General features: G+C 44.7%; 1 protein-coding gene across 3 annotated transcripts in view; it reads right to left on the bottom strand.

The window, feature by feature from the left end:
* The window catches only part of LOC142812623 (COP9 signalosome complex subunit 9), a 148445-nt gene extending 139814 nt beyond the window's left edge, over nucleotides 1-8631 (bottom strand). Inside the window, exon 1 of one of the 3 annotated variants that reach the window (XM_075891640.1) lies at nucleotides 8428-8625. In XM_075891640.1, the coding sequence (XP_075747755.1) occupies nucleotides 8428-8499 (72 nt within the window). In that variant the 5' untranslated portion in view covers nucleotides 8500-8625. Of the gene's footprint in view, nucleotides 1-8427 lie in introns of all 3 variants that reach the window. The other 2 variants (XM_075891648.1, XM_075891634.1) reach the window with 2 other exon arrangements.
* Between the last annotated feature and the right edge of the window lie 11400 nt (nucleotides 8632-20031).

Consider the following 20031-nt stretch of genomic DNA (forward strand, 5'->3'; position numbering starts at 1 on the left):
CGTGTTTAAATTTTTCTTATCATTGTTTTCATATATTCCATTGCCTCATCCTCTTATAGTCTTACCCCTTGAACTGTAGTAATAAACCTCTGTTTCATGCTCGTCTTATTACTCAGAGAATTAGAATGGTTCCAAAACTTTCCCGATGCCTTTCTATCCTTTCTGTTTACTTCTGCCATCCATTGGGCCCTCCTTTCTTCTAATCTTTTCACTGATCAAATCGGACGCTTCCCTTCTGCAGCTCAAGAAGTTCCGTTTTCGTTTGACATCATCTTCCGGTTCAGCCTTCAGTTTAGCGTACCTGTTTTCCCTGGAAGCTTTCTGGCATCTACTATGGCTCCCTCAACTTCCACATCCCACCAGCTCTTGACGAGCTCTTGAGTTTGTTATTGTTTTTCCCGGTTGATTTGACTCGTACCTTAGCAAGCTCTAACTACAACAACTGAGTTAGATTTATGTACGTTCACTCTGTTTCAGTATCTTCGGTGATTGTTTTCCCAATCTTTTTAGTTGCTATTTCCATTTGCCTTTCTGAATAAATATTACCGCGGTGGGCTCGATGGCTACGCCATGAAACAGTAATCTAATCCGCTCCTGTTTGCCATGCAGGTGTACATGATGCTTGCCGTTCACGCACTTGCCTCTGCCTCACTGGGCACAGTGCCTCACAGACCAGTAGCCTTCGAGCCTTCGTGGCTCGATATCAGCACGGATAGGCCTACCCAATGCGGTTTCAACATCGAGGCGCTGGCCTGTCAAGCGGTGCCCCCACCCGAGGAACTATGGATACGGCAGCCACTAGCAGCCCAATCTTCATCAGCATCCCCAACAGCTATCAACATAAAACATCCCCGCGCGACGTGCTGTGGGCTCGGTGGCTACGCCACGGAACAGTCCTCTAATCCGCTCTTGTTTGCCATGCAGGTTGGTAAAAAAAGCTCTTTGTTTTAAAAAAAATTAAGTAATTACTGTCTGGTCCAGCTGCCGAGCACGCAGTACTGTGCCTTGCTTTTGAATGTATCGATGCCATTTACTGTTTATCACTGCTACCGTCAGGGGAAATAGAAACCAATCCAGGGCCTACTGACCCTGTGATTCTGGCTCAGCTGAAAAAAATATCTACCGGGCAGTCTGCACTCCTTTCCAAAGTGCAAGACTTAAAAGTACAACTGCATACTACGGAAAAACCTATTCGTGGCCAAAGTGATAGAACAGCACAGTTGGAGGAGCACTACAAAACCCTTTCAACTGTGCAATCAAAACTAGTGACATTACAGACCAGTACGGCTGCCACCAGCCGTCACATTGAAACTTTAGAGGCCCGGTTCGAAGACGCTGAAAATCGCTCGCGACGAAACAACTTGCTATTCCACGGACTTCCAGATACTAACCACTCTGAAACTTTCTCGGAATCGGAAGGATTAATTATGAACCTCTGCAATGAGCACTTGAACATAAAAATTGACCTGAAGGAAATTGAAAGGGCGCATCGGCTCGGCCGCTACAAGGCTGGCGTACAGCGTCCTATCATAGTAAAAGTTACATCTTTTAAAACTAAAGAAGAGATCCTTTCTAACGGCGAAAAACTGAAAAGGTGCAACTTACGCAATCAGGCAGGATTTCTCACGTTCGGTTCAAAATGCACGAAAACACCTAACAGCCTTCGCTAGAAACAAGGACTGCTTTTTCGTGTCTTTAAAAAACGTTTCTTGGCTCAAAAAAGTATGCCTTCGATGAACTATCCCAAACAGTCAAAGAAATCCCACAGCAAACCAGGCAGCATCGCCAACTGCCACACCGCCCCCGTAATGACACCCGAGCAAATATCACTGCTTCGTGGTCTGCACTAACGTGCGCAGCTTCCTTTCAAAATGCGAGAAAATATAAAGTCTTGTGTCGTCATCTAGCAGCAATATAGTCGTGCTCACCGAAACGTGGCTTTCTAGTGACGTCACAGACGATGAAATCCTGACCGATCTCCCAAACTTCAACGTTTTTCGTAACGATCGTAATGGCACCCGTAGGGGAGGTGTTCTAATCGCCACTAGTAAGCAACTCTCGTGCTGAGTCGTCTACATTACAACTGACTTAAAAATCCTATGGCTTCTCATTCGTTCTATGCCACTAACATTGCTACTTGGAGTGTGCTATTGGCCCCTGCAAAGCAGCCCAGACTTTTCACAGCAATTTAACAAGATATTGAACTATCCATTTTGAAACATCCCAACGCGTGCGTCCTGATTTTCAGCGACTTTAACTATCCGGACATCGATTGGCAAGATCAGGCAGTGTGTCAGGAACAAGCGCGGAAGCAAAAGAATTTGTCAATATCTGCCTAAACTTCAACCTCACACAGCTGCCGTTGAAGCCAACCCGCGTGTCAAATAGTTCAGCGAACATATTAGACTTAGTATTAACAACACAGCCTGAAACACTACCTTCGTTTACATACCTACGCGAAATCAACGATCATAAAGTTATACACTATGTCTTCAATTTCAGTCACTTGCCCAGCCAGATTCAATCAAATACTATCAGTCTGTATGATAACTACGAGGCAATCAACAACGAACTTCAAGCCTTTTTACCAGACTTTGAAGCTCGTCTTTTGAGCAGAACAGTCGAAGACAACTGGACAATTATCAAAAATAAAATAGGGGAGTTAGCAAGAAAGTTCATACCTACAACTACATTTCGCACGTCTTCCCAGAAATCATGGTTTTTAAAAACCTTGAAAAGACTTGAAATAAGAAAAAAAAAAAGGTTATTTCGGGCTGCCAAGCTTAAACACAGTGCTCACAATTCGGAAAAATACTATGCAGCTGAAAAAGCATATTTGCTCGCCTTACGCAGCGCCAAGCACTCGTTTTTTCACAGAGACCTACCGAAGATACTTACTAATAACCCTAGGAAATTTTGGAAAACCATCCGCAGGAAATGCACAGCACTACACTGAAAAGTGAAGTGGGCGACGATATTGGTAATTTTGAGAGCGCTGAGCTATTCAATTCTGCTTTTTCATCTGTGTTTACCTACGAAACCCCTATGCCATTTCCTGTGTTGCCGGATTGTGTACAGTCTTCTATGTCACGTATAACATTTATCCCAGAGGGTATAATGTCTGTCATTGAAAAATTGAAACTGTCTTCTTCAGCAGGTGTGGACGGAATTCATTCCAAAATTCTTAAAAACACTAAATGTATTTATTCAGTAATTCTGTCACTGATATTCTCACAGTCACTTAACACCGGCCACTTAACAGCTGACTGGAGGATGGGGAAAGTCACTCCGGTCTTCAAATCAGGTAACAAAGGCAGCCCTCTAAACCATCGCCCCATTTCTTTAACAAGCGTACCCTGCAAAATCATGGAACACGTCATCTTTTCCCAAATCATTCACTTTCTTGACGGCAACAACTTCTTCCAGCCCGCACAGCATGGTTTTCGTAAAGGTTACTTTTGCGAAACCCAATTAGCCCTCTTTGTTCAGGATTTGCAAGCCAATCTTGACACTAACCTGCAGATGGACGCAATATTTTTAGATTTCTCGAAAGCATTCGACAGGGTGTCTCATAAGCGGCTCTAAATGAAACTTAGATCTTTAAATATACATCTTGACATAGTAAATTGAATTGAGGAATTTTCTAACCAACTGCTCGCAGTTTGTCTCCATCGATGAAGTACACTCTAGTCCCGTTCCAGTAGCGTCAGGTGTCACCCAAGGCTCCGTTCTCGGGCCCCTTCTCTTCCTGATTCACATAAACGACCCAGATTCATGTGTCTCCTTTTGTATCCGTTTGTTCGCCGATGACTGCGTAATATATCACCCACTCACCAACCCCATCGATCAAGCCGCTGTCCAAGATAACCTTAACCACGTGCAAGAATAGTGAGACCTGTGGCTCATGAAACTTAATCCCAACAAATGCAAGACCGTTTCATTTCACCGGCGCCACAACCCCTTTCTGTTCCCTTATGTAATTGCTAGCATTACCCTCGAACACGTGCAGTCATAGAAGCATCTCGGTGTCACCATATGTAATGATCTAAATTGGTGCACGCGTATTACTAACATTATATCATCAGCGAACAAATCTCTGGGTTTTCTGAAATGTCACCTCCGGCACGCACCTAAAAATATCAAGCTACAGGCCTACAAGTCCTTTATCTGATCCAAATTGGAATATGCATCTGCAGTCTGGACCCCACCAAGCTTATCTGATCTACTCATTCGAGGCAGTTCAAAGCCGTGCCCTCAGGTTCATTCATTCTCCATACTCTTACAATACAAGTGTAACATCGGTAAAAAAAGAATCGGCAATTTGAAGCTTTGACATTCGCCGCCGCATCTCTAGTCTCAGCCTTTTTCGAAAGTTTTTTCACAGCACGCTTCGTCATCCCTACATCGCCCCACCGGTCGGCATATCTCACCGCACGTGTCATTCACTTCAAGTTGCCCAGCTGCAGATTAAGGCGACCACCTTTTCTATGTCCTTCTTTGTACAGACAGCTAAAGACTGGAATGACCCTCCCCATGATGTCCTCACCACTGAATGCTCATAATCATTTTTCGATCGATTATGTGTCCATTTTTCGAGATGAAAACTTGTGACAATAAAAAAAACTTGTGGCAATAAAAAATTATATGTTAACCCACCCCTTAGGTAATACCGCCTCAAGGAATCTTTAAGGAAAATAAAGTTATGTTATGTTACGTGAATGCCGCCTTTCCAATTTGATTTCTTTTCCAAAACTCAACTTGATACGTTTGTGATCACTACCTAAGCTTCTCGACCCATATTCATCTTTGTTTATCACCCTTAGCGGATTGTGCATCCTATGTGACATTCTCGCGTAATCTATCGTCGACTGCTGCCTTCCCACCTCCCATGTTATCTGTCCTTCGCATTTATCGGTGCTGTTGCAAATGACTAAATCATGCCTTCACAAATATCCATTCGCATTCTGCCTGTTGGGTCAGTACATTCATCCATATCTTCTATGTGCGCATTCATATCTCCTAATATATTTATTTCACACTCTTTGCTGGTTCGTCAATGTCAGTTCCTATGCACCCCATCATTTGTCAATTTTCCTCTCTGACTTTTGTGCCTGTCCAGTAGTATACAAAACCCAGGAGCATCATTTGCCCTGCCACTTTCCCTTTTAGCCATAAATGTTCCTTGCTTGACCCTTTGCCAGTCTGTACTTTTATGAATGAGTGCCCTAACACCACCCCCCTTTCTGCTGCCTTCTGTTCTATTACAATATTCCCACACGCAGTCGGGATTGTTAGGAGGTTGTTTCATGTCCCTAAGACATGTTTCTACAAAACCGTATACCATCAACCTCTCCTCCCTTAGCTGTTCTAGCTCTTCCCACTTCAGAGTATTCCTGCAATCCTGCATGTTAATATACCCTACGTCTTAATTGGCTCGGGCCTCGTGGCTACGTCGATTTCTGCACAGGATTCTACGTGTCTTAGAAATTGGTGCCACTTTGGAATCGTATCTGTCCATACCACCTGTCAAAGAGTCCCCCTGTTTGTTTTCCTCGTTCTAGCTATCCTGCACCCCGAAGGGCCCGCGTGCACCCCAAAAAAGCTACTGCGCATCCTACAAGTCGCCAACCCTCCTCATGGCCTAGCTTTCCATCGAAGTGAATTCTGTCTCGTTGAAAACCACCTCACTTATGCACCTCTCTGCTTATTTCCACCACCTCAAAGCCTTTCTCTTGACTCATCCGCCCAATCTCTTGGTTTGTGTTGACAACCGCTCTTTAGAAGTTGCTGTCACACAGCGGTACCTTCGGTATCGTGCATATCTCTACCTGTACCTGAGGAGAAATGGCGCGCATGTGATCGACCCCTTTTGCCAGTGTGGTCGCTAGTCCTACCGTATTTTCATTTAAGACATCGTTTAAACCGCCTGCAATTATCACGAGGTTTCGTCCATCAGCTGTAGTTTTGAGTTTTGCGCTCGCTTGCCTCATGACTGCTTTCAGCTTGCATCCTAGGATTGTCCCAACTGTAACCCTCTTGTCCCCTCTTAACCTCTTTTTGATTGTTTCTGCGCATTGATATAAACTCGAGTCCCCGGCGATTATCACGAGCTGTGACTTTTCAGCTGGAGCGTCCTGTGCCTGGGGGTTACTTGCACCTGTGACGTCGGCTGCTTTGTCCCTTCCCAGCCTCACGACTACTTCACTGAAGCTGGGTCTTGCGACCATTCAACCGGCTGAACCTATTTTTCCGAACTTGCTTGCTCTTTCTTCTCCGCCGTCCTGGTTGCCGGTGCCCTACCGTTCTCTCCATAGGCCACTCTTTTGTTCACCTTCGCTACTGCCTCCTCGGAAGACTTGAGCCTTTCTCCCATAGCCCTCGTTTTCTCTTGCTCTGTCGCCAACGCAGTCTCCAGCTCGGTGATTCTCATCAGCAGTTCACTCTTGGCAACCAACACCAATTGTCCTTATGAATTGTCCCACTCGATAATTACACAACACGGCATGCGGCGAACCCTGCCCTACGAAAAAAGGAAAGCCTGAGCTCTACTAGAAAAATTTGCGTGCTCGGTGTAGGTGCACCTCCCCCACAGGCTGGCAAGAGAAAAAAAACACACGCACACAAACTAGTAAATAACTAGCGACTGACCCCCGGAAAAGCCGTGCAATGTAATAGGTGCTCCAACGGCTTTACCTGCTGCCTTATTAAGCATAAAAGCAAGCTTCAGACATGCAAAATCACTTATGGATGGATTGATGTGGCTGTACCCTTTGGATTGGGCGGTGGCTAATGCCACCTAGCTGTAATACTTAGTGAACCACCAACTAGATATTTTTTTTTTTTCCTTTAAATAGTGAAGTATAGGACTGATACTTTGCAGTGAATAGTTTAATTTTCACTCGTGCCTTGACTTTAGCCACCAATCAGATAACCTCCTTCTTGTTAATTTCACCCGCTTAAAGTCTATTTTGCCCTCCCTGTCTCTAAACCCTAGTGCTTTGAAAAACTCTGTGCCATCATCCCAAACTATAGGGTGAAGTGCTTTACAGAACATTATCAAGTGTTTAGCAGTTTCCTCCTCCTCTCCACACGCACTGCATACCGTGTCTAACCCTTCCTATTTGGCTCGATATGTCTTAGTTCGCAATACTCCTGTCCTGGCCTCAAACAGTAGTGAACTACCCTGAGTATTATCATAGATCCTTTCCTCAGCGATTTCCTGCTGAAGAGTTCGATATATCTCTAGTGCAGACTTTTTAATCATGCCAATTGTCCACATGTCAGTCTCAGTTTCTTTCACCTTCTTCTTAACTGATAGTTCTTTTTGGTTTGGCACCCTGCTGTTTTCTAAGTATTTACCCGTCACTTTTCTGATTCTCTTCCTTCATTTTGATTCGACACTCTTCATATACAAGTAGCTAAAAACCTTCCTAGCCCAACGCTCCTCCCCTCTTTCTCTCAATTGCTTCTCAAATTTTATCTTGCTGCTACCTTCCCTGCCATCAAATCATGTCCATCCCCTATCATCTTGTACTCTCTGATTTGGTATATTCCCGTGAGCTCCTAAGGCAAGCCCACCTATTCCACGTTGCTTAATTTCTAATCTTGCTTGAACTTCTGATCTCATGCACAAGACCGCATTGGCAAATGTCAGACCTGGAACCATGACCGTTTTCCATATTCCTCTTGCAACATCATACCTACTGTAATTCCACAGTGCCCTATTTTTCATCACTGCTGCATTCCTGTTACCTTTAGTCGTTACATATATTACCTGTTCCCTTAGGTACTCGGTCCCATTGCTTATTCATACGCCCAGATATTTGTATTTATCTGTTGTCTATAGCGTGAACTCCTGTATCCTAAGCTCACTACCCACGCCGCTGTGATCAGCGCCCCTAGCGGCATCGGTGCGCCGAAAGACCCTCTCTCGTAAGCAAAAAACGCCGCGCTCATCACACTTCTGCGTTCTAGGCCAGCCACCCTATACTGCGGCTGTACACCTTTTTCGCGGGATAGCGTGGTGCTAGCATGACACCAGCACCAAATGATACACAAAATAATCAAAGCCTTCCACATAAGCAAACAAGGACAAGAGGGATGTATTATCCACCCGCTTATCAAACTTGTTCTCTCTTCCTTGAAACAAGGAGAAATCTTGGAGCATTAATACGACCTGTCGAGTATGATGACACTACAACGTCCATGTACCCGAACATCACTTGAGGTTCACAAACCACCTTGTACGCAACATTCCCGCACGTGCGTACGTTTTAAACATCTCAAACTTTTTCCAGTCAGTTATTAAACATTCTCGCTGGAACTACAAGTCCCTCTGACAGGAGCAACTTTTTATCGTTTAGACGTCACTGGTCGCACCCACCAAGTCGAGCAGCAGAACAACATAAACCAAGAACGTTCTACTACCTCTTCGAGGTCAGTGTAAGGGCCCGCACCTTCAGGGAACATCTCGTCTGCGACCACAACTCCGGGTTTCATCTCTTCAACACACTCGGACCAGTAAAGCACAACCACCCAGCTACGTTATGGTGGCTAGAACACAGAACGCCTATAGAAGGAAATGTGTCAGCATCATCCCGGCCGCGCCTTGAAAGGAGGCGTGCTGGAAGTTCATTTCACCGCGGAGCGGCGGGCAAGTCGCCACTGCGATCGGTCGAGAGCGCTTGCCAGCCGCTAGCGCTGCACTTTAAGTCGCTCGCAAGTCGCAACGTCTGCGTTTTTCCTATTTCGACTTGTTCGGGATCAATACAGGCCAACATGACCATGCAACAGTGACGAGTAAGCAGCAAACACACTGCTTTGCACCTGGTTGCAATGCAGGATATGCTTCAGCTCACAAACTAGGGAAGAAAGCGTTTCTCTTTTCTGCTCCCGCCCACGATGAACAGCGCAAGGCCTGGTAGCGTACGATTTCTTGCCCTGACAAACCACCGGAAAAGAACTGCGTTGTGTGCGAAGTTAATTTTGACGGAAGATTCATCGTTCGTAGCTACAAGCATGTTATCAACGCGTTCTTAGCAACTTGGGGGAAAAGCTGTACCTAAGAAGGGTGGGTTCCTACAGCTGAGTGAATCAACTGCCGAAGGACTCCGCGTCACTCTAACCATCACCCTTTCAATCCGGCGCTATATGTCACGAAACCCTTGGGCTATAAATACTTGATGACGTCTCGCCTCTGCCAAGATGCACTTAACATCTTTTTTGGAATTCTGAAGCAAATGTCTGGTTCAAATATCCCCCTTTGCCGACACAATTTTTTATCTCTGTAAATCGCCTCAGTTTTTAGTTTGGCACAGTAACCCTTCAGTGGAAACATACCTTCTGGAGTTCCGAGCAGCCTTCCATGTTCAGGCCTCCACAATATTTTATTAAAATTGCGGAATAAGCTGGATAAGCCGCTAGATGTGGGGCGCCTCAATGGGGTTCATGAAATTATTGTTGCTTGTGAAGCCCTCCCGGACCACACTGATCTCATTGACCGCAAAAGTTACTCCAGGATCACTTATTACGTCAGTCGCTATGTGGCCTGGAACGTGGTGAAAAAGACAAAGTGCAAATAATGCAGCAGGTTGTTGCTTCACTCTGAGAACTCCAGCTTGCTTCCGGAAGAATCATGCCTTCTGTACCCGTCCGAGTCGTTAACAGACCTGGTCAAAGCTTTGGAAGATGCATTCACGTATTGCTTCAGTTTCAACAAGTTGAAAAGTGACAGCATAACAGGCCTTATCTCTTGCCTGTCTGTGAAGAGGTCAAGTATGGTCGGCTGGGAACACCACAAACTGAAAGTGACAGATCAGATAATTAGATTTTTTACACTGACCATAATGCATTTTCTCGCTGCTGGAGAAAATGCGCACAATCAAAAAAAAGAGAGAGAAAAAAAATGTTCTTGAAGTTGATACGTATCACTTAACTGTCATAGTGTTAACTCAGCGGACAAGGTTTTGTTTTATGTTATTGTGCATTACTCACACTCTGTTTCTTCTTGTGATTTTGCTACTGTCTTGTTCACATTGTTATAAATCTCCCATTAAAAACTGTGATGTAACTGTCGGGCTGTGTTTCACATATGCAGAAATCAATTTTTTGTGAACTGGTTTATGACTGTATCTATGTTTGCCAATCAAATCTCAATGTCATGTATGTATGTATGCCCATTGTATCATCGAATATTTACTGTTCTCTTTAGCTGCCTTATTCGCTTGCTTTAGCTGAGTTTCATGTAACTTGCAGTTTCCTTCAACCTTAATGCATATGTTTTGTTTATATTTCATGTTCTTTTTTTTGCTTTCGAGAAAATAAATCTCTTGCTTGTATAATTAGACCTTGAGTGCGCAAGCCATAAAAATAACGGTTGCCGATTCCTTTACGTGCATTGAGACTTCACGGAGAACCTTGTGGCATCAGAGTGAAAACTGCACGGACTTCGTTTTGGTGTCCAGCTCACGCCAAGTCACTTGATTCTCTATCTTCTAAGCTTCGTAGCTGATATACTACAATGTGAATTGAGAACACTAGTTTTCAGTGCCAATGTACGCTTTGCAGTGCGCCGCCAGAATTTCGACAGGTAGACTTTGTTTTAATACGCAGGGTAGCGTGAAATATTTGCAACAAAAAACGACTGATACGCGCGCACGGTTGCGAGAAGGGGCATCTCGAAAGCTACCGCAGTGCCCCCACATCCGGATGAATTCTCGCTCGCTCCCCGGCGCGAGAATTGTGAAAGTGTAAAGGGGCGTGACTGCACCTGGCCGCCTGATCCCTTCCGCTGTAGTGTACTAGAACCGCGGCAGTCGAATAGTACTGAAAGACCCGCGGGCAGGAACTGCTATGCGCTTCGGCTCCTCCGTCGCACTTCCTTGATGCATACTTCTTCGTACGTGCCCATCATTCATGTCTAGCACATGAAGCCGTAGCCCTTGAAGTGTGACGCGCCAATCTACTGAATTTGAGCCCAAAAAAAGCTCTTGTAAGAGATCAAAAATAAAAAAAGGCGTGTCTTATACTGATTTCTTTTGTCTAAACTCTTTCTTCGTTGGTTAGGTGTCTACAATATTCAATATAACCGAGCCGATTTATTGGAAGATAGCTGTGCTCAGAAAGCAGTGAGATAAAGAAAAACCCGTTGCAAACGCACGCAGAACCAGGAGGTTGTAAGTAGAGAGGGGAGATAAAGGAGATCTGAGCCCCCTACACCACAATTTTTTGTTGTAATTTAACTTTTCAAGATATACTAAAATGTTTACACGTATTCACAGCGACCACCAATGGCCAAAGTTAGTCGTCCTGCTGCATCCCCTTCCCCTCAAAAAAAATAAAAAATTCTGGGTGCTAGCCTTGCGCCGAACGTTTCAGTTGTCGAAGCTCAATATAGCGTGTCCCTGTACAAATGCGCACTGTAAATTTCACCTTTTCGACAGTATGACGTCTTAAAACTCGTTGAAGTCTAACGTAGTCTGGCGAGAAATGCACCGCCTAGTAGCTGTGCTAAGCGACATTGCATGGATACTGTTAATGGGGTGGTGCCGAGTGACTTAAATGCGTGTTGATATGACTGATTGATATGTGGGGTGTAACGTCCCAAAACCACCATCTGATTATGAGAGACGCCATAGTGGAGGGCTCCGGAAATTTCGACCACTGGAGGTTCTCTAACGTGCACCAAAATCTGAGCACACGGGCCTAAAACATTTCCGCCTGAATCGGAAATGCAACCGGGATTCGATCCCGCAACCGGCAGGTCAGCAGCCCAGTACCTTAGCCGAATGAGTGTACTTGTATATATATATATATATATATATATATATATATATATATATATATATATATATATATATATATATATATATATATATATATATATATACCAAAAACATTGATTCTGATGAAGGCCGGACCCACGGCCGAAACGTCAAATAAAATAACTTCGTACGTGCGTCTTCTTTCCTATACGAATATATATATATATATATATATATATATATATATATATATATATATATATATATATATATATATATATATGAGATATAACAGACAGTAATGCCAAGGAATGTACAGGGGAAGTTATTAGAACCAATGGAATGTAAATAAGAAGAAAGAAGAAAGAAAAGTGGATGAAAAAATTCCTGCTCACAGTTGAAAATTTTTTCAACCGCTTTTCTTTCTTCTTTCTTCTTATTTACATTCCATTGGTTCTAATAACTTCCCCTGTACATTCCTTGGCATTACTGTCTGTTATATCTCATTAATATTGTGTTAAAACACGGAAAAACGAGCCCTTAGGTATACACTTCTTTCCCTTATTTCATTGAACGAGGGTCTCGTACTGGCAGACTTGGTGTGTTTAGGTTGTATAAGAGGGACAATTAATCAGCTGCCCGCTCATAATAAGTTCACGTGCTACGTGACGCCAAACATGCGCATAAGAGTGTTTTCACACTCGTTGTTTGGCTTATAGATGGCGCTGACTGTCGCTCCTACTTCTAAATTCACAGATAAACCCAAAAAAGTGGATGGAGGAAGGGCCGCTGTGATAGCTCAGTGGTTAGAGCATCGAACGCGTAATTCGAAGGTCGTAGGTTCGTTTCCTGCTCACAGTTGGAAATTTTTTCATCCACTTTTCTTTCTTCTTTCTTCTTATTTACATTCCATTGGTTCTAATAACTTCCCCTGTACATTCCTTGGCATTACTGTCTGTTATATCTCATTAATATTGTGTTAAAACACGGAAAAACGAGCCCTTAGGTATACACTTCTTTCCCTTATTTCATTGAACGAGGGTCTCGTACTGGCAGACTTGGTGTGTTTAGGTTGTATAAGAGGGACAATTAATCAGCTGCCCGCTCATAATAAGTTCACGTGCTACGTGACGCCAAACATGCGCATAAGAGTGTTTTCACACTCGTTGTTTGGCTTATAGATGGCGCTGACTGTCGCTCCTACTTCTAAATTCACAGATAAACCCAAAAAAGTGGATGGAGGAAGGGCCGCTGTGATAGCTCAGTGGTTAGAGCATCGAACGCGTAATTCGAAGGTCGTAGGTTCGTTTCCTGCTCACAGTTGGAAATTTTTTCATCCACTTTTCTTTCTTCTTTCTTCTTATTTACATTCCATTGGTTCTAATAACTTCCCCTGTACATTCCTTGGCATTACTGTCTGTTATATCTCATTAATATTGTGTTAAAACACGGAAAAACGAGCCCTTAGGTATACACTTCTTTCCCTTATTTTATATATATATATATATATATATATATATATATATATATATATATATATATATATATATATATATATATATATATATAAATTTCACGCGTTCCCGGGCGGTGGTTACCGGTGAGGCCGCACCACAGGCCTCTTAATGCAGTTCCATCAACATGCGGATTTTTTTTTAATCCGGTCGGGAACTGCGCAGCCATCGCCGCAATTATATATATATTGTAGTGTTCCTACTTAAAATAACGGAACAGCATTAAAGCTTCAGTATGGAACTGGCGTCCATCTTAATCTGCTTTATTTTTCACTTCATCCTCCTCTTCTTTCCTGCCCCGGCCCTCGCGCTTCTTCATCTTCTGTCCAAAGGCTCATACCGCTTCACCCTTCCCGCTTTCTTTTAATTACCCCTCCTGGGGTAATACTTGAAGACATTCCCAATTGAAGCACATTCAACAGATCCACGTTCACCAGTGTACCAGACAGTCTTCAAAATTCCGTTCTGGGTGGCTGTCTTGGTCACAGAGTAAGGCCCATAAAATTTGGCACTGGAATCTCTTATTCCTTTTCTCACTAGTACGAGGTCGGTGACTTGAATGTCTGGCATGTCTGCTCGATGCCTCTTGTCGAAATTCTTTTTCATTCGTTTTCGGTACCTCTCCTCCTGTGATTTTTGTTGCCTCTCCTCGACAATCTTGAGGTTTTCCAAGAGTCCCAACTCACGGTCTGCCTGCAGAATAGGGGTCTCTCCTGTAGAAGCGTACTGTGGACTGCACCCCAAGCCACTTGTGTAGGATCGGTTATGATGTTTTACGGCTGCTTCTAAAGAACATTTCCATCCCCCAGGAAAACTATCGTACATCTTGATGTATTGTTTCACGTCCCGTATGGCACGTTCTGCAAGCCCATTCGCCGCAGGATGGTATGGCGCACAGAACTTGATCGATACATTGTGATCTCGAGCCCATCTTACTAGCTTTTCACTCTTGAACGCGGGGCCGTTATCGCATACGATTGTCCGCGTAGTTCTAAACATGTCCCTTTCGAGAAGGGTTATGACGCTATTTGCATCTTCTTTTCCTGCTCGTGCCGCGACCATCCTGGTGCATTCATCTATGGCCAGCAGAAAAGCTTGCGTTTTTCTGACTCCTTCCCGTTTCTTGTTAAGTTCGGCGAAATCCAGGTGAACTACTTCAAAAGGCACGTTCGAGTGGCAAGGTAGTATCATGGTGTCCGTAGGCTGTTTATACTTGACTTTGTGTACTTGACACACATGGCATGAACGAACGTACTGACTAACGTCTTTCTTCATGTGAGGCCACGTAAACCTCTTGACCAACTTGTTGTAGGTACGCCAAAAGCCGTCGTGTCCTCCAGATTCTGGGCTATCGTGGTACAAGTAAAGCACTTTGGAAACAAGAGTTGGTGGGACTTGATACCGACCTTCCGTAAAAACCAGTTGTTCTGAGCCTTCCCACAGCTTCACTTCATTGATTTCTTCAGATTTTTCTGTGTTGTTTTGTACCATCAATCTTGATAGAGCATCTGCATCGGTTAAAAGCGGTCCTGGTCGGTGCGAGATGGTAAAGTCAAATTGCTGCAAGTAATTCACCCATCTGGCGATACGCCCTTTAGTTTGGGTCATATTCAAGAGATGAGTGAGTGCCTGGTGATCGGTGAACAAAGTGAACTTCGTACCTTCCAGGTACGTGCGGAAGTAGTCAACGGCCTTCAGAACCGCCAGTGCTTCTTTTTCCGTAGTAGTGTAGTTTGTTTCAGACGGCTTGAAAGTGTAACTGTAGTAACCGACTACGTGTCGCTTTTCTCGGCCAGATGCTTCAATACATTTTTGATACAACACTGCACCAGTCCCATAATGTGAGGCGTCAGTGTTCAATTCAAAGGGTAAAGTGAAATCTGGTATACGCAGAACGGGGTCAGAAGAAATTCTGTGCACCAAGTCACGGTAGATATATATATATATATATATATATATATATATATATATATATATATATATATATATATATATATATATATATATATATATATATATATATATATATATATATATATATATAATACACAGTACTAGGCTGGGGTGTCAGCCATCTTCTTTATTTCTAACCTCTTCTTCCTCCTCGTCTCCCTTCAGCCCTGCCTAACGTCCACGTACGCTCCCCCTCTTTGAAGACTCATCCCTCCTGCGGTGGTACATGAAGACGTTTCCAATGGTCGCAAATTCCTGCACACCATCATCGTTGGTGTAACCGACCCTTTTGAGAACGCCATGTTGCACTGCGATCTGCACCACGCGATAAGGTCCCATGTACACCTGCAGTGTGCCGAGAAGGCCTTTTCTGACAAGCACCAGATCGTTCAGTTGTATCTGAGGTATCCGCGTGTTGTGGCGACGGTCAAAGTTCCTCCTCATACTTTCCCGGTATCGCTGGTAGGCTTCCGAAGTTTTTCGTTTTTCGCACAATTGCAGGCGGTCTGCAATGCAAAGTTCTTGATCAGCAGGAAGCACTGGTACCTTTCCGAAAGCTGCAAAATATGGGCTACAACCGATGCTCGCAGTGTGCGACCGATTGTGATGAGCGACAGCTGCCTCCAAGCAGCACTTCCATCCACCCTGAAAACCTGGATACATTGAAATGAACTGCTTCAAATCCCGAATGATTCTTTCAGCCATGCCATTTCCTGCAGGATGGTACGGAGCGCAGCGTCGTAATACATCTCCTCGTTCCTTCGCCCAATCTTGCAAACACTGACTGAAAAACGCTGGCCCATTGCTTGATATTACTATTTTCGTATTCTTGAACATCTCTCGACTCAGTAGAGTGATCACATTATTTGCGTCTTCCCTTCCCGGCCGTGTAGCCACTATTCTTGTGCACTGGTCTATTGCCACTAGGAAAGACTGCGTTCTTCTTACTCCTGCAGCCTTCTTCTTGAGCTCTGCGAAATCTAGATGAATGACTTCAAATGGTACGTCGGAATGTTGAGGCAAAAGCATCTCGTCTGTTCTCTGAAGGTACTTGGCTTTGTGAACTTGACATTGATGACAAGACTGAGCATACCTTTGAACGTCCTCTTTCATGTGTTTCCACTGGAAACGCTGACGAATCTTCTGATATGTCCTCCAAAAGCCGTCATGTCCACCTGAGTGCGGGGAGTCGTGATAGAGCTCCAAAATTCGAGGCACCATTGTTTCTGGGACTGTGAGCTTTCCGTTATGGGAATTAAGTTCTTCAGTTCCCTCCCACAACAATGTTGCTTTGACAAAGGATACAGGTGTTGCAGTAGGTCTCCAGCTTGCAAGCGGGCGTCGTTTCTCAGCTCGTGTGGCCCCGGTATTCCTTGCAGCAGGTGTCATGGGTGGACGTTGGGTTCCTAGGTCCTGGAGGTAGAGGTTTCGCATTCCCTGCAGAAGTTCTTCGACCGTCTTGGGTTCTCGAATTTGTATTTGCTTCTGGAGGTCCGGACTTAAACCATGAATGATAAGCGGAACCACAGATGTCTCAGGCAAAGATGTGTCCGCCAGCTGTAGTGAGCGCCTTTTCTCATAAAAATAGCTGAGTGCAGATCCAGACCTGTATTTGAATGTGATTGCTTTGTCCCATAGCAACACCTTGTTCTCGATGAAGGAGCTCAGAAAGCTTGCTTTCCACTCTGTCCATGGTTTGTTGCTGTGAGCGTTGAGACGCCATTCGTACCAACTCTTTGCTATGCCCGATAGGAATAGTCGCATGTTTTTCACTTTATCTTTGTCGCTGTGCCAGTAGTGTTCATTGCGTGCATACTCGTAAAACGTGAGTCAGGACTCGGGACTACTAGACTCTCCGTCAAACATGTCTGGCTTCACTTGTTCGCGACTCGGTCTGCTTAATCTTTCCGTCGCGTTTACAAGCAAGCGCATTAAATAATTTTGCTGCCTATTCTGTTCTTGGTGCAGTTCAAGAAACTTGTTGATCAGCTCGATGGAACTGTCAGGCGAAGCAGCGGTAGCAGGCTTCGCGTCGTTTCTTACTGGAGTCAGCACGAAATTCTCATAATCCTGAAGTTTCATGTTGATCCTCACCGTTCTTTTAGCTGGTAAATGGTCAGGAGTGAGCTTCATTTTAGTGCTTATATAGGAAACAAATGCATCAGTGCTCACTGCTTCCGGAAGAGCTAGTTCCTCTTCATCTTGAGGCGTTGCTGTCAAGATCCGGATGCCACCGCGTTGATTTGCTCCAATGCTGAAGTCCACCCACATCTTGAATGTCCGCACAGAAAGTATACGCGGCTGCGCCAATTTGTAATAATACACAGTACTAGGCTGGGGTGTCAGCCATCTTCTTTATTTCTAACCTCTTCTTCCCCCTCGTCTCCCTCCAGCCCTGCCTAACGTCCACGTATATATATATATATATATATATATATATATAGTCATAAACTAATATAATATTTGGAAAGCCGCACCACAATTTAAGCTGTCGATACAAAATGAGAACTTGTTAAAGTAAATTTATGCAGGTTAACAGACGGGCTACATAGACAATCGGCACTTTTTAATATGTTTGTGTGCTGTTTTTTAAACGTTCAAAATGTAATCAGCCTTCCGGAAAGCAATATTTATTATCTTCCGGAAAACTGGCATATAAAACCAAGTCGTCACCACTTTAAATGTTGTGACAACGTTACTTACACTCGCGTTTCTCGTAAAACAATCGAGCGCATGCAGGCTCATATGAGGAACACTGTGCTCTTGATATCGTAGAGACTGCCGACATAACGAGTGTATGATTTATTCGCGGTTTTGATACTTCTCTCTTCGCCAGTAGCCACTTATGATGTAACGCAGCTCAAAGTGCTGCTTGAGTGAGAAGCTAGGTGGATCCGTGCTAATTATCATTGACTTTTTTTTGTGGATCGACAGGATCTTGAAACAGCTAATGTATGGACGCAGTTCCGGTGTGCCTGCATATTCACTCGTGCACCATGGTGCGTCGCAGGTGCGTTTACTAATAAAGGCTCAGAAACGTGTCAAACGTGCTGAAACCGGGCAATTACATGCTTTCGCATGCTACGACGCGCGCGCTTGCAAACGATCTTGAGATCTTCAGTACCATGGGACAACAGCGCTGCCGCTACGGTCACCCACTGGAGAATCATACGAGATGCGGCGTGGCCACCTCATTCATACCACTGCCCCCTTCTAGTATACTCTACCGATGCTGATCCTCTCTCCTTCTAGCCACCATAGCTGTGTTTACTGCCGTCACAGAAGTACATTGGCTAGAATCGCTAGAAAAAGGAATATGATGAACGCAGCGGCTAGCGCGTAACGCCTTGAAGGAAACCGGCAGGTGGCGCTGGCACACGTGCGAACCACGTGTGCCAGTGAACACGCAAATTTTTGTAGTAGAGCTTAGAATTTCTCTTTTTTTTTGTAGGGCAGTGGAACTAGCAAGGACGACGATACAGCATGATGGCCAGAACAAGAAGTGGCATCGGTTCATTCAGTCACTGATTATATAGGCGCACGATAGCGTGCCGTGAGTATCTGCGCATGTCCGATGCGCAGTCGTGATGCAAATAGCCTTGCCGGATACAGGCTGGGCTCGAGTTTTGTAATTATCGAGCGAGACAAGTCATAGGAACATTTGGTGTCAGAAAGGCATGGTTGAAGAAACTGTAAAGTGTTCAGGATGTGGGGTGGGTTTGAAAGTGGACTAAAGCGTAGAAACGGATGGAGAAGAGGCTGACCCGAAGTGTAGGAAATGTGAGGTCAAGGAAAAATGGAGAAAATGATGGTTGCCCTGAGAGAACTGCTTGTGGGAATCACCGTGGTCGAGACTGCGTTGGCGATACAGCAAAAGAAAACGAGGGCAATGGGAGAAAGGCTGAAATCCGCCGAGGAAGCACTAGCCAAGGTGAACAGAGGAGCGGCCTACGCAGAAAACAGTAGGAAACCGGCAACCAGAGCGGCAGAGAAGAAAGAGCAATCAAGTTTAGAGAAAACAGGTTCAGCCGGTACAATTGTCGCTATAGGCCCAGCTTCAGCGAAGTAGTTGTGGGGCTGGGAGGGAACAAAGCGTCACAGGTGCAAGTAACCCCCCGGTGCAGGACGCTCCAGCTCAAAAGTCACAGCATCTGATAATCGCCGGGGACACGAAAAAAAATCGATACACAGAAGTCATCGAAGAGAGGGTAAAACGTGATAAAAGGGTTGCAGTAGGGGCGTTCCCAGGGTGCAAGCTGGAAGCAGTCATGAGGCAATCGAGCACAAAACTCAAAACTTCAGCTGATAGACGAAACCTCGTGATAATTTCAGGCGGTTTGCCATGTCCTAAATGAAGATACAGCAGGACTAGCAACCACACTGGCGAAAGGCGTCAATGACATGCGTGCCACTTCTCCTCAGGTACAGGTAGTGTTATGCACGATACCGGAGGTACCGGTGCGTGACGGCAACCTGCAAAGAGCGGTTGTCAACGCAAACCAAGAGATACGGCGGATGAGTCGAGAGAATGACTTTGAGGTGGTGGAAATAAACAGAGAGGTGCATAGGTCGGGTGGTTTTCAACGAGACAGAATTCCCTGCAATGGGCGACTAGGTCATGAGGTGGGTTGGCGAATTGCAGGACGCGCAGTAGCTTTTTTCGGGGGCACGCGGGCCCTTCGGGGTGCAGGATAGCTAGTAACGAGAAAAACAACCAGGGAGACTCTTTGACAGGTGTTATAGACAGATACGATTACAAAGTGGCCCTGGTATCTAAGATAGGTAGGGTCCGGGGCAGAAAT

The sequence above is a fragment of the Rhipicephalus microplus genome, chromosome 1 (assembly GCF_043290135.1).
Source record: "Rhipicephalus microplus isolate Deutch F79 chromosome 1, USDA_Rmic, whole genome shotgun sequence".
In the NCBI taxonomy this organism is placed as follows: Eukaryota; Metazoa; Arthropoda; class Arachnida; order Ixodida; family Ixodidae; genus Rhipicephalus; species Rhipicephalus microplus.